The sequence below is a fragment of the Corvus moneduloides genome, chromosome 1 (assembly GCF_009650955.1).
Source record: "Corvus moneduloides isolate bCorMon1 chromosome 1, bCorMon1.pri, whole genome shotgun sequence".
NCBI lineage: Eukaryota > Metazoa > Chordata > Aves > Passeriformes > Corvidae > Corvus > Corvus moneduloides.
This window is the reverse complement of record NC_045476.1, coordinates 960785-973805: the sequence shown is the minus strand read 5'-3', so window position 1 is coordinate 973805 and position 13021 is coordinate 960785. Positions and strand designations below refer to the sequence as shown.

The 13021-nt window shown below is 62.2% G+C and overlaps 2 protein-coding genes across 14 annotated transcripts; both read right to left on the bottom strand.

Annotated features, from left to right (window-relative positions):
- Positions 1-191: 191 nt before the first annotated feature.
- LOC116440457 (zinc finger protein 768-like) lies at positions 192-4239 on the bottom strand. Its single transcript, XM_032101313.1, has 5 exons — positions 4216-4239; positions 3833-4132; positions 2735-2948; positions 2331-2444; positions 192-1656 (listed from the first exon to the last, which is right to left on the bottom strand). The coding sequence occupies exons 1-5, from the start codon at positions 4237-4239 to the stop codon at positions 632-634; spliced, it is 1677 nt and encodes a 558-aa protein (XP_031957204.1). The 3' UTR covers positions 192-631.
- A 1984-nt stretch (positions 4240-6223) lies between these two features.
- Positions 6224-12982, bottom strand: LOC116451728 (zinc finger protein 282-like). 13 transcript variants are annotated; one of them, XM_032130799.1, is made up of 7 exons: positions 12746-12982; positions 11952-12078; positions 10935-11045; positions 10170-10541; positions 9945-10070; positions 7738-9509; positions 6224-7554 (listed from the first exon to the last, which is right to left on the bottom strand). In XM_032130799.1, exons 1-7 carry the CDS (start codon positions 12845-12847, stop codon positions 6925-6927), a joined length of 3240 nt encoding a protein of 1079 aa, XP_031986690.1. In that variant the 5' UTR covers positions 12848-12982; the 3' UTR covers positions 6224-6924. The 13 variants fall into 13 exon arrangements, with proteins under 13 accessions (XP_031986690.1, XP_031985834.1, XP_031989260.1 ...); XM_032129943.1 differs by having other exon boundaries at positions 6224-7743; positions 7828-9509; XM_032133369.1 differs by having other exon boundaries at positions 6224-7401; positions 7921-9509.
- Positions 12983-13021: the final 39 nt, after the last annotated feature.

The following is a 13021-nucleotide window of genomic DNA, read 5'->3' as shown; positions in this document are numbered from 1 at the left end:
GGGAGTCCCGTGGAGCCCAGATCCTACAGCAAATCCCATGGGGAATTCCTGTGGGACTGCTCCACATTCCCATCACACATTCCCAGCAGGCAGCTCTGCACTCCTCCCTTGATGGCCCCATCCTTGTTGAGCCAGGGATGTCACCCCCCAGGCTGCCCCTCGCCCACCCTGGAGCACAACAGGAGACCACGGCAGCTCAGTCTTTTATCTGATTCTCTTCCCGGCTGCTCCTGCCACCCAGCCCCCACAGCCTTCTCAGGGCCACCAACTGCCCCCAGGCCACCTCCCTGCACGGTGGTGGTGTTCAAACAACCCGAGTTCCACCATTCCATGGGATCCAACAGAGCCACTCCTCTGCTGAATCCACGGGGCAGCGGCACTGCCCAGCTCGGCTCCGGCTGCTGACCCTCCTCTGCTGCCTCGTGGCCGGTCCCATCCACCCTGGGCCCTTCCTTGCCGGAACAGCACAGCAGCCTCCTTCCTCCTCCTCCTGCTCCTCATCCTGAGACCCAGGTGGTGCCACAAGTCCCACGGCATCGTGGACAAACTCCCGGTGGTGCCGCAAGTCCCAGCTGCCCAGCATGTCCCACCGCTGAAGAACCACTGTCCCTTCCCTTCTCCAGCCCTCTGGCTACCGATTATCCTGGCTCAGAGCCTTGCAGGGTTCCAGCTCTGGCTCGTGTCCTGGCAAGCTGCCGGCCGGAGAGGCGGCCACGGCGTGCACCTTCTGGTGGTGGTTCAGCGACTGCCGGTGCCGGAAGCTCTTGGTGCAGCTGTGGCACTGGAAGGGCCGCTGCTGGGTGTGCCGGCGCTGGTGCTCCTCCAGCGACGCTTTCTGGGGGAAGCTCTCGGCGCACTCAATGCAGCGGTAGAGCCGCTCCCCGGCGGCACTGGCCCGCGCCGGCCGGCCCGGCCAGGCGCTGCGGAACTGCGGCCCGTGGATGCGCTGGTGCTTCTGCAGGTGGTGCTTCTGCACGAAGCCCTTGCCGCAGGCGGGGCAGCGGTACGGCCGCTCCCCGGTGTGGATCCGGTAGTGCTTATTGAGGTTGGACTTCTCGTTGAAGCTCTTCCCGCAGGCGGGGCACTGGAAGGGCCGCTCACCCGTGTGCAGGCGCTGGTGCCGCAGCAGCGCGGCGTGGTGGGCCAGGCTCTTCCCGCAGGACGTGCAGATGAAGGAGCCGTTGCTCTTCCTCGCCCGGCTCTGCTGCCGCGCCAGGAGGTTCCGCGTCAGCCGGACGCTCTTCCAGCCCGACGGCAGCGCCCGGGGATCATCCTGGGGGCTCTGCTGCTCCCAGCCGGGCTGCGGCGAGGCCACCTCGGCCGCGGGGTCTTCTCCCAGTGGCATTCCCTGGGCAAGGGCGAACGGCTGCTCCGTGCCCACGCCCAGCGCGTGCTCCGTGGGGAAGGGCAGGCCTGGGGCAGGGTGAGCCTCCACCGGCACCATCACTGGCTTGAATTCCCCCAGGCAGAATTCCCCCAAGCCCTCTCCAGCCGCCTTCGGCCCAGCCACGCCATGGCTCTCCCAGGAAACCGGCTGCTCCTGGCTGAGGGGAAGCTCCTCGTCCAGCCTCACCGCGGGCGCCATCGGCAGTGCCAGGAGCTCAGCTCCGTCCTCCTGCGGCTGCTGCTCTTCCATCTTGATCACGATCGTCTCACCTGTGGAGAGACAACAGTTCATTCCCAGGAAGGGAAGTCCTCCCATGCCTGCAGCTCCAGAGTGGGAGCAGGAGCAGAAGTGAGAGGAACTGGCAAAGAACGCAAGGGAGCAGGAAGGATTTCCCAGGAGGAGATGAGGTGAAGGGGGGTTGTCCGGGCAGCTTGTTGGACCTCAGGGATGTCATGGAATCACTGAATTACTGAGGTTTGGAAAGCCCTCCACGATCAAGTCCAATCATCAACCAAGCACTGCCAAGGCCACCACTGCCCCATGTCCCCAAGTGCCACATCCACAGGGCTGTTAAATCCCTCCAGCAATGGGGACTCCACCCCTGCCCTGGGCATGCTGGACTCAATGGACACTAAGGACTGACAGTACAATCCTCACAAAAAAACTGAACCAGAGGGAATGTGAAGGCAAAGCTGAGCTGCAGAGTCCTCCATCCTGGGAAGACCCCATCGAGAATGGCAGAGTTTAAGTGGGTGAATCCAGGGAAAAGGATCTAAGCAAAACCTCCCCGCAGCAGGAGGGAGCATCCACCCACAGGTACCAAGCCCCAGAGCCACCCTCACTGAGCCTTGCCCCAGGTTTTCCCATTTTCCATCCTTATGAACCCCGCTCAGTCCAGGCAGGTTGTCAGTGCCCATGCTCAGCTCCCCTCACTGTCACTCACTGTCACCGAGCTGTCCTGGTACCGCTCCCTTCTCTGGCAGCCCGGGGGTCCCTGGATCCTCCCTGTCCTCGGCTGGTGGCAGCAGTGCAGGTTTGGAACCAGCATCCTCAGGTCCTGGGAAGGAGGGAGCAATGGGATAAACTGCTGACAGTGGGGACCAGCCAAAGGGGAGTCCTGGAATTCCAGGACATCCGATCACACAGGCCACTGGCAGCCAAACCAGGCACATGGTTTTGCTTATCACAGGAAGTGCCTGTTGGACACTCAAGCTCTAAAATTTCAGCCCAAAATTAGTGAGTGCTAAAATGTAGGACTTTCTGCAGCAAATCCCTGCAGGGTGATCCATCCACAGCCCATATCTCAGGAAAAAACGGTGCAGGAACACTGGCTGCAGAACATGTCACCTGGAATTCCCCCACATTCCACGTGGGAAGGGCTCGGAAGCTGGGTCAGCCCAGGGATGACGATGCCTCTGACATGGTCTGAGTGATCCTCACTGAGAGGGACCATGGCCTCGTAATTCCCCTTCCCGGCAATCCCACGGAGCTCCCGGCTGTCCACGCTCCCCAGCTCCTGCTCCGGCAGAGTGCCCGCCTCACCCTCGCCTGCTGCCGGCACCTGGAAGTAAAGGAGGCTCCACGTGGGGGTCCCCACTGAGCCCCTCCCTGAGCCCCAGGAGATCCCTGGGGGTCTGAAGCTCCTACGAAGAGCCACGTCACAAGGGACATTCCCAGACATCCCAGGGAGGCTCAGCTGTTTCTCCCCAGACCAGAGGCAGATTCTCATGATCCATCCCACCAGCCAGGTGAGCAGTGACCCCTCAGGTGGGAGTGGGACAGGTGGCACCACCCCACATCACCCCACTAGGGCCCAACATGGCTGAAACACTCGGGGCGGGTGTTCTGCTCCCCCTCTTCCCTGGAGACAGGGACAAGCACCAGAGGAGCTGTGTCCATCTGGCTCCGTGCAGCTTCCGAGAGCCAACAGCACATCCCATTGGCCACATGATCACCTGGGGCACTTTCTCATTGCTTTGGGTACATCTCTGCCACCTACGGCTTGTCCCTGCCACCCTGGGCACAACCCTGTGAGATGGGACAGATCCCTGTTCATCTTTGGCACATTCCCATTAGCTGGGGCTTGTCCCCGTTTGTCACCGCTGGCACGTCCCTGTTATCTGGGGCTTGTCCCCACCAGCTGGGGCTTGTCCCCATTACCTGCGCCCTATTCCTGCCACCCTGGCCACATCCCTGTGAGATGGGACTCATCCTCATTACCCTGGGCCCATCCCTGTCATCATGGGTTCATCCCCATCCCTGTTCCCCAGAGCTTGTCCCTGTCACCGTGGGCTCAGCCCGATCCCCATTCCCCAGGGCCCGTCCCGTTCCTCATTCCCTGGGGCCGGTTCCCACTCCCCGGGTCCCATCCCAGTCCCTGGGGCCCGTCCCCGTCACCATGCGGGCCCGTCCCGGTTCCCGGGGCCCCAGCCCCGTCACGGTTACCTGTGTCCGCTCCCGGGCGGCGCCGGTGCCGGTGCGGTTCCCCCCGCAGCGGCAGCGGCGGAGCTGGCGCTGGATGCGGCGGAGGCGGCGGGAGTTGTCCCTCAGGAGCGCGGCCAGCCGGGCCCCGCCGGCCCGCACCGCGCGCTCCAGCCCCGCCACGCGCCGCTCCAGCCGCTCCAGCCGCCGCTCCGCCGCCGCCACCGCCCGCAGCGACAGCGCCGCCGGGGCCGCCCCGCCGGGGCCCGCGCCGGGATCGGGGCCCGCGCCCTGCCAGGCCTCGGGCGCCCACTCGGGGTCCTGCTGCGGGGGGAAGAGGGCGGTGAGGTGCGGCCGGGCCCGGGGTCCCGCCGGGGGTGGCGGTGCCGGGGGGGTCCCGCCGCTACCTGTGCGCGGCCCCACCGGGCCATGGCCGCCCTCACCGCCGCGCGCCGCAGCGCCCCCTGCCGGCCCAGCGCCGCCCGCGCCGCCCCTCCCGCGGCCGCCGCGCCGAGACCCCGGCCCGGCCCGGCCCCATCCGCAGCCCATCCCATCCTATTCCATCCCATCCACAGCCCATCGCATCCTATTCCATCCCATCCCATCCTATTCCATCCCATCCACAGCCCATCCCATCCCATCCACAGCCCATCCCATCCTATTCCATCCCATCCCATCCTATTCCATCCCATCCACAGCCCATCCCATCCTATTCCATCCCATCCTATTCCATCCCATCCCATCCACAGCCCATCCCATCCTATTCCATCCCATCCCATCCTATTCCATCCCATCCACAGCCCCATCCCATCCACAGCCCATCCCATCCTATTCCATCCCATCCCATCCTATTCCATCCCATCCACAGCCCCATCCCATCCACAGCCCATCCCATCCTATTCCATCCCATCCCATCCTATTCCATCCCATCCACAGCCCCATCCCATCCACAGCCCATCCCATCCTATTCCACCCCATCCCATCCCATCCACAGCCCATCCCATCCTATTCCATCCCATCCACAGCCCCATCCCATCCACAGCCCATCCCATCCTATTCCATCCCATCCCATCCTATTCCATCCCATCCCATCCACAGCCCCATCCCATCCACAGCCCATCCCATCCTATTCCACCCCATCCCATCCCATCCACAGCCCCATCCCATCCTATTCCATCCCATCCCATCCTATTCCATCCCATCCCATCCACAGCCCCATCCCATCCACAGCCCATCCCATCCTATTCCATCCCATCCCATCCACAGCCCCATCCCATCCACAGCCCATCTCATCCTATTCCATCCCATCCCATCCACAGCCCCATCCCATCCTATCGACAGCCCATCCCATCCCATCAACAGCCCCATCTCATCCCATCGACAGCCCACTGACAGTCCATCCCATCCCATCCCATCCCATCCCATCCCATCCCATCCACAGCCCCATCTCATCCCATCCACAGCCCCATCTCATCCCATCCCATCCCATCCCATCAACAGCCCCATCCCATCCACAGCCCCATCTCATCCCATCAACAGCCCATCCCATCCCACCCCATCCCATCCCATCCCATCCCATCCCATTGACAGCCCCATCCCCACCCCATCCCAGAATGGGTCAGGTTGGAAGGGACCACAGTGCCTCATCTGGTCTCACTTCCCTGCTCAGTCAGGGCTGTCCCAGAGCACGGGGCACAGGATTGTGTCCAGACCATTCTGGGATAACTCCAGTGAGGGATAACTCCAGTGAGGGAGGCTCCACACCCTCTCTGGACAACCTGTTCCAGTGCTCAGTCACTGCACAGGGAAGAAGTTCTTCCTCCTGTCCAGGTGGAACTTCTGGGCAGCAGTTCCTGCCTGTTCCTCTTGTCCTGTTGCCAGATCCCACAGCAAAGAGCCAGGCTCTATCAGTCCTGTCCCATCCTATCTCCATCCCCATCCCATTCTGTCACATCCCACCCCATCCCTATTCCATCCTTGTCCCGTTCCCATCCATCCCCACCCCTGCAATGGGGATCACATCTCCAGCGCCCAAATCCTCAGTGCTCAGCGACCCCCAACACCATTCCCAGAGGCCCATCTGGACCCCAAATCCCATCCCTATTCCATCCTTTTCCCGTTCCCATCCATCCCCACCCCTGCAATGGGGATCACATCTCCAGCGCCCAAATCCTCAGTGCTCAGCGACCCCCAACACCATTCCCAGAGGCCCATCTGGACCCCAAATCCCATCCCACCCCATCCCCATCTCAGACTGGGACTGCAGCCCCCAGCAGCAGGTGACACCCCCCACCCAGTGTTCAGTTCTCACTCTTCCATCACTCCACACCATGGATCCCATTCCTGGTGCCACCCACCCAGCCAGACCCGGCAGGACCCTCCCGGAGCCCCCTCAAGGAATCCACACTCAGCATCATGGTTTCTACAGCATCTATTGGCACTCTCCAGAAAAGGGACCCACTCCCAGCATCCCACCCGCCCCACCAGGGCTTGGGAATGAGGAGCCCCCCTCGCTTGGGCCAGGCAGGTGCCCCCATCCCCACACCAGGACAGGGGAGCCAGAAAATGTTGCCCATGCTCCATCCTTCATCTGGAGAGGGAGAGAGGGGAGAAGGTCTGACAGTGGCCTCCAGTCCCCATGAGGTCACTTCAAGGTCCAGCAGCATCATCACATCCCTGGGAGTCACTTCAAGGTCCAGTAGCAGCATCCCATTCCTGGGAGGTCACCTTGAGGTTCAACAGCAGCATCGTATTCCTGGGAGGATACCTTGAAGTTCATCAGTATATCCCATTCCTGAGAGGACACCTCAAAGTTCATCAGCAGCATCCCATTCCTGAGAGGACACCTTAAATCCCATCAGCACCATCCCATTCTTCACCTCAAGATCGGACAGCAGCCTCCTGTCCTAAGGAGGTCAACTCAAAGTCCATCAGCAGCACCCTGTGTCCGGGAGGTCACCTCAAAGTCCATCAGCAGCATCCTGGGAGGTCACCTCAAGTCTCTGGGAGGTCACCTCAAATTTCAGCAGCATCTTCCCATCACTGGGAGTACACCCTGAGGTCCAACAGTGGCCTCCCATTCCCACGAGGACACCTCAAGGTCTGACAGCAGCGCCTCATCCCTGGGGGGTCACATCCTGGCTTCCCACCCCGTCTCCTGCTGCAGGTGCCTCCGTGATGGGCACGCGGTTGGCACAGGTGAAGGGCCGCTCCTGCCGCCCGTGGATCCTCTGGTGCGCCTTGAGGTGGGAGAACCTCTTGAAGGTCTTCTGGCAGATGCCACACTGGTGGGGCCGGACGCCCATGTGCGCCCAGTGCTGCCGGACAAAGTCCGAGACCCAGGTGAAGCTGCGGTTGCAGCAGGGACACAGGATGAGGTGGTGGACGGAGTGCCGGCGCTGGTGCACGGTCAGGAAGCCCTGGCTGGAGAAGTTTTCCATGCACTCGTTGCACGTGTACATCATTTTCCCAGGTGCCAGCGAGCACCTGGCAGGGCCGGGCTCCTGCCACACTGCGCTGCAGTCCCTGCTCGGGGCTTGCGGCTGGGAGGACGGGCACAGGGGCTGGCTGGGACACTCGTCTGGCTTCGAGGGCTGGCAGGTCCCACTGGGTGCCCAGGTTTGGGGCTGGGATGTTGGGCATGGCCCCTGGCTGGGACACTCGTCTGGCTTCGAGGGCTGGCAGGTCCCATTGGGTGCCCAGGTTTGGGGCTGGGATGTTGGACGTGACCCCTGGCTGGGATGTGCCTTCACATCCGAGGCCTGGCAGGTTCCACTGGGTGCCCAGGTTTGGGGCTGGGATGTTGGACGTGACCCCCGGCTGGGATGTGCCTTCGCATCCAAGGGCTGGCAGGTGCCATTGGCTGCCCAGGTTTGGGGCTGGGATGTTGGGCACTGGGATGCCGGGCACGGCCCCTGGCTGGGACATGCCTTCGCATCCAAGGGCTGGCAGGTGCCACTGGGTGCCCAGGTTTGGGGCTGGGACATTGGATGTGGCCCCTGGCTGGGATGTGCTTTCACATCTGAAGGCTGGCAGGTCCCGTTGGTTGCCCAGGTTTGGGGCTGGGATGTTGGGCATGGCCCCTGGCTGGGATGTGCCTTTGCATCCGAGGCCTGGCAGGTCCCACTGGGTGCCCAGGTTTGGGGCTGGGATGTTGGGCATGGCCCCTGGCTGGGATGTGCCTTTGCATCCGAGGGCTGGCAGGTCCCGTTGGTTGCCCATGTTTGGGGCTGGGATGTTGGGCACGATCCCTGGCTGGGATGTGCCTTTGCATCCGAGGGCTGGCAAGTCCCGTTGGCTGCCCATGTTTGGGGCTGGGATGTTGGGCATGGCCCCTGGCTGGGATGTGCCTTCACATCCAAGGGCTGGCAGGTCCCACTGGGTGCCCAGTTTTGGGGCTGGGATGTTGGACGTGGCCTCTGGCTGGGATGTGCCTTCACATCCGAGGGCTGGCAGGTCCCATTGGTTACCCAGGTTTGGGGCTGGGATGTTGGAAGTGGCCCCTGGTTGGGATGTGCCTTCGCATCCAAGGGCTGGCAGGTCCCGTTGGCTGCCCAGGTTTGGGGCTGGGATATTGGAAGTGGCCCCTGGCTGGGATGTGCCTTCGCATCCAAGGGCTGGCAGGTGCCATTGGCTGCCCAGGTTTGGGGCTGGGATATTGGAAGTGGCCCCTGGCTGGGATGTGCCTTCGCATCCAAGGGCTGGCAGGTGCCATTGGGTGCCCAGGTTTGGGGCTGGGATGTTGGAAGTGGCCCCTGGCTGGGATGTGCCTTCGCATCCAAGGGCTGGCAGGTGCCATTGGGTGCCCAGGTTTGGGGCTGGGATGTTGGAAGTGGCCCCTGGCTGGGATGTGCCTTCGCATCCAAGGGCTGGCAGGTGCCATTGGCTGCCCAGGTTTGGGGCTGGGATGTTGGAAGTGGCCCCTGGCTGGGACACATCTTCGCGTCCGAGGGCTGGCAGGTGCCATTGGGTGCCCAGGTTTGGGGCTGGGATGTTGGGCACTGGGATGCCGGGCATGGCCCCTGGCTGGGGCAGGCCTTCGCATCCGAGGGCTGACAGGTGCTGTTATCTGCCCAGGTTTGGGGCTGGGATGCTGGGCACGGTGTCCTACTGGGACACTCCTCTGGCTTTGAGGCCTGGCACGTCCCGTTGGCTGCCCAGGTCTGGGGATGGGATGCCGGGCACGGCACCTGGCTGGGACACACCTCCAGCTCCGAGGGCACGCACGTCCCGTTGGCTGCCCAGGCACGGAGGTGCCGCCTGATTTTCTTCTTGGACATGAACTTGCGGTTGCAGTGGACGCAGACGTAGGGCACCCAGTTGGTGTGGCCACGCTGGTGGATCAGGAGGTTGATCTTCAGCAGGAAGGTTTTCCTGCAGATGGGGCAGGAGTAATATTGCCGCCGGGTGGCATTTCGCTGGCAGGCCGCTGACCGGCCCACGCAGGACTCCTTCTCCAGCTCCCCTGGGCTGGGATCTGCCTGTTCCATCATTCTGCAGACATCTGGTGTCACCTCCTTTCCTGGTTCTTTGGGAATGTCGGCCACCAGATCTTGGCCAGTATTCCCTGAATCTTTCACAGCCTCCTCTTCCAGACCTTTGTTCTCTTCCGGACCCTTAGCGGGTGTTTTGGGCATTGATGGCTTCTCTGCAGCAATCTCCTCCTGCGGCACCTCCATTGGGATCCCCGCCTCAGCATCTACTGGGAATTTTTTAGAATCCAAACATCACTTTTCCACATGGTTTTGAGGCATGAACAGCAAAGGGCTTTGCTCCCACCCTCCCTCACTTCCCACCCTGTTCCCAGCAGCACAAATCCTAGCCTCGCTCTCCTCTTCCAGCCCAGTTCCTGGACTGTGTAAAACCCACAAATAGCCACAACTCCTCCCTGTAGACACCCCAAGAGCAGTGTGAGGTGGCAAACATCACCCAGGTAGGACAGGGGACTTGACAACCACCCTGGGGCTTGTCTGGGCAGGTGAGCCAACGCCATGCCGGGCCTTATCTCAAACGGTTTCAATGCTGGCAACAGGATTTGCTGCTCTTTCCTGGAAGCCCTGGGCCTGGAGAGAGGCCCAACAGACCCCCCCAAAGCTGCCAGCCCCGCCGAGAAGTGATAAAGGTTCTGCCCCAGTACCTGCTGCAGGGGGAGAACAGTTCTGACCCACTGGTTCCTGGCAGTGCACGGAAAGAGGGCAGGGAAGGGACGGGGTCGGCTGGCCGAGATCCGCCGGGACAGCAGCAGCTTCCAGAGGGACGGGTGCTGTGAGGGCAAGAGCAGCAATGGAGGTGGGTGAGGAACAGCCGGGCAGGGATCCAAGACCCCTCACAGCAGCAGCAGCAGCATTTGCCAGGCACTCACGTGTGCTGCAGTTCTCCGGGACCACTGGGCTCCTGCCTTCCTCCACCAGGTTCTTGCTTTCCTCCACCAGGTTTCCGCTTTCCTTTGCCAGGTTCCCACTTTCCTCTGCTGGCCTCCCGTTTTCTTTTGCCAGATTCCTGCTTTCCTCCACCGGGTTCTCACTTTTCACTATCAGATCCCAGCTTTCCTCTGCCAGGTTCCCACTCATCTCCACTGGGCTCCTGCTTTTCTCCACCAGGTTCTTGCTTTCCTCTACCACATTCCCACTGTCCTCTGCCACATTCCCACTTTCCTCCGGCTCCCTGCAGCCCCTCTCCAATGTCTCTGTCTCCAGCAGCGCCTCATCGCTGGTGCAGTTCTGTCGGGCCAGCTCTGTGGAGGACAAGGACATTTGGACTCACCAGCAGCCAGGAGAGAGCTCCAAGGAGCCAGTGCAGATCCCATTCCACAGGGTGTCAGGATCCCTCACACCCAGCAGCTGCTGGGGCAGGGGCTTCCAGGCTATCCACACACCCCATCAGGTATTCCCTCACAGCGGACACTTCCCAATCCCTGGAAGTGTCCCAGGTTGGACAGGTCTTGGAGCAACCTGCACAGTGGAAGGTGTCCCTGCCCATGGCAGGGGCTTGGAAAGAGATGAGCTTTAAGATTCCTCCCAACCCAAACCATTCTGGGATTCTGGGATTTTCAGTCCCTGGGACTGAGGCCACTGTCCCAGTGAGCAGCCAGAAGCTCCTGGCACAAAAGAAACCCAGTGTCACCCACCTACAGCCAGCTCTGGGGACACCTCTGCTGCCTCTGGCTCCGATTCCGGCGGCGTGCTCAGCTCCTCTCTTTCCAGTTGTAATAACAGTTCAGGCTTGGACAGGGCACAGTCTGGGCAAGAGCAAGACAGGCATCAGGGACATGATGGGACAGGGACTCTGCACCCACAGCCAGGCAACAGAGCCAGTCCCAGCCCAGGACACTTCATCTCCAACCGAGGCCACGACGGGAGTTATGGATACAGACAGGAAACAGCAGGCAGAGCTGACAGGGGAATATGGAAAGCAGCCTCTGACAATCCCCTGGGAACAGCTGCAAGAAAACCCATCTTTGCTCCACCCCTGCTAAAGATTTCCCCATTCTCCCAGAAAATTCACCTTGCAGATAGGAAAACACCCTGAAAGACAGGAGTTGTGAGGCTCCTGACTGAATGTTCGCCCAGGAGCATGAGGGCAGTGCTGAGGGACCACCTCGAATCCTGGGGGCAGTTCTGGGCCCCTCACAACAAGGAAGACATTGAGGGGCTGGAGCATGTCCAGGGAAGTGAACAGATCTGGGGAACAGAGCACCAGGAGCTGGGGGGGCTCAGTCTGGAGCAAAGGAGGCTCAGGGGGGACCTTGTGGCTCTGCACAACTCCCTGACAGGAGGCTGCAGCCAGGGAGGAATCAGGATCTGCTCCCAGGGAACAGGACAAGAGGAAACAGCTTCAAGGGGAGGTTCAGGCTGGATTTTAGGGAAAATTCTCATGGAAAGGGGTGTCCCAGCCAGGGAATTTTGGAGGTGACAACCCAGGGAGATGACAACACCAACAGTGTACCTGTTCTCCCCGAGGAAAAGACAACAGGCACTTACTACCCTGTCCTGCGTGTCCCTGCCACACTCCAACCGCTGCTGGAGGGGACAGGGGAAGGAGAGGATTATTTGAAAGCTGGAGGTTCCAGTGAAAGGCAAAGAGGCAGAGAAGTGACCCCAAGAGAGCTCCCTGGGGCTGCCAAACCGGCGCAAACGCAGCCTACACAGGGACACCAGCATCTCGTAGTTGCCTTCCATGACGCTCCGGTACAGCTCCCTCTGTCCCTCGTCCAGGCTCGCCCACTCCTGCCGGCTGAACCGCACTGCCACATCCTCGAACAGCACCGGGACCTGCAGCACCGGCTGGCATGTGGGACAGGGCAGCTCCCAGACCCTCAGACACCCACAGCCCTTCAATAGCCCCAAAAGTCCCATACAGAGTCCCCTTTGCTTATTCCCAGCCCCCTAAACCAACCCGCTCCCAGTAGCCCACTGGATTCATCCCCAGTCTCCCGAAACCCAGCGCAGCTCCCTCAAACAGCTCCCAGATCCCCAGGAGCCCAGTGGATTCATCCCCACAGTTTCCTGAAACCCACTGCTGCCCCCTGAGGAGCCACCCGAACAGCTCCCGGCCAGCCGGGAATCCACTGGATTCCCATCCCGTCTCCTGAAACACACTGCAGCCCCCTCAGGAACCCCCCCAAACCTCTCCCAGCCCCTCAAGAGCCCCACGGGCGATCCCCAGGCTCCCTCCCAGCCACAAATTCCCATTGCAACAGCCCCATAAGCGGCCCCCAAGCTACCCCTCAACCTCCCCCCAGCCCCTAAGTGCCCGCCCCCAGTCTCACTCCCAACCTCCAGCCCCACAAGGGCCCCATAAGTGACTCCCCCATCCCACTCCCGGCCCTCCTCGCCCCCCATCACCCCCCCAAGCGCCCTCAGTCCCACCCTCAGCCCCACAATCGACCCCCCCTCGCCCCCTCCGGGGTCTCCCCGGTTCCCCCATCGCGGCGCTCACCCCGTGGAGCCGCAGGGCCGCGAGGGGCCGGTCCCGCAGCGCCGCCTCCGCCCGCTCCATCCGCCGCTCCAGCGCCGCGAGGCGCGCCCGCAGCTCCGCCATGGCCCCGCGCGGCTGCGGCCGAGCCGGGCCCGCACAGGACACGCTGCCAGAGGGGCGGCACCGAGCTCCCGGAGGGGTGGGGAGGGTGGATGGACGGTGGGATGGGTTGGGAGGGGCGGCACCGAGCTCCCGGAGGGGTGGGTTGGATGGATGGACGGTGGGATGGGTTGGGAA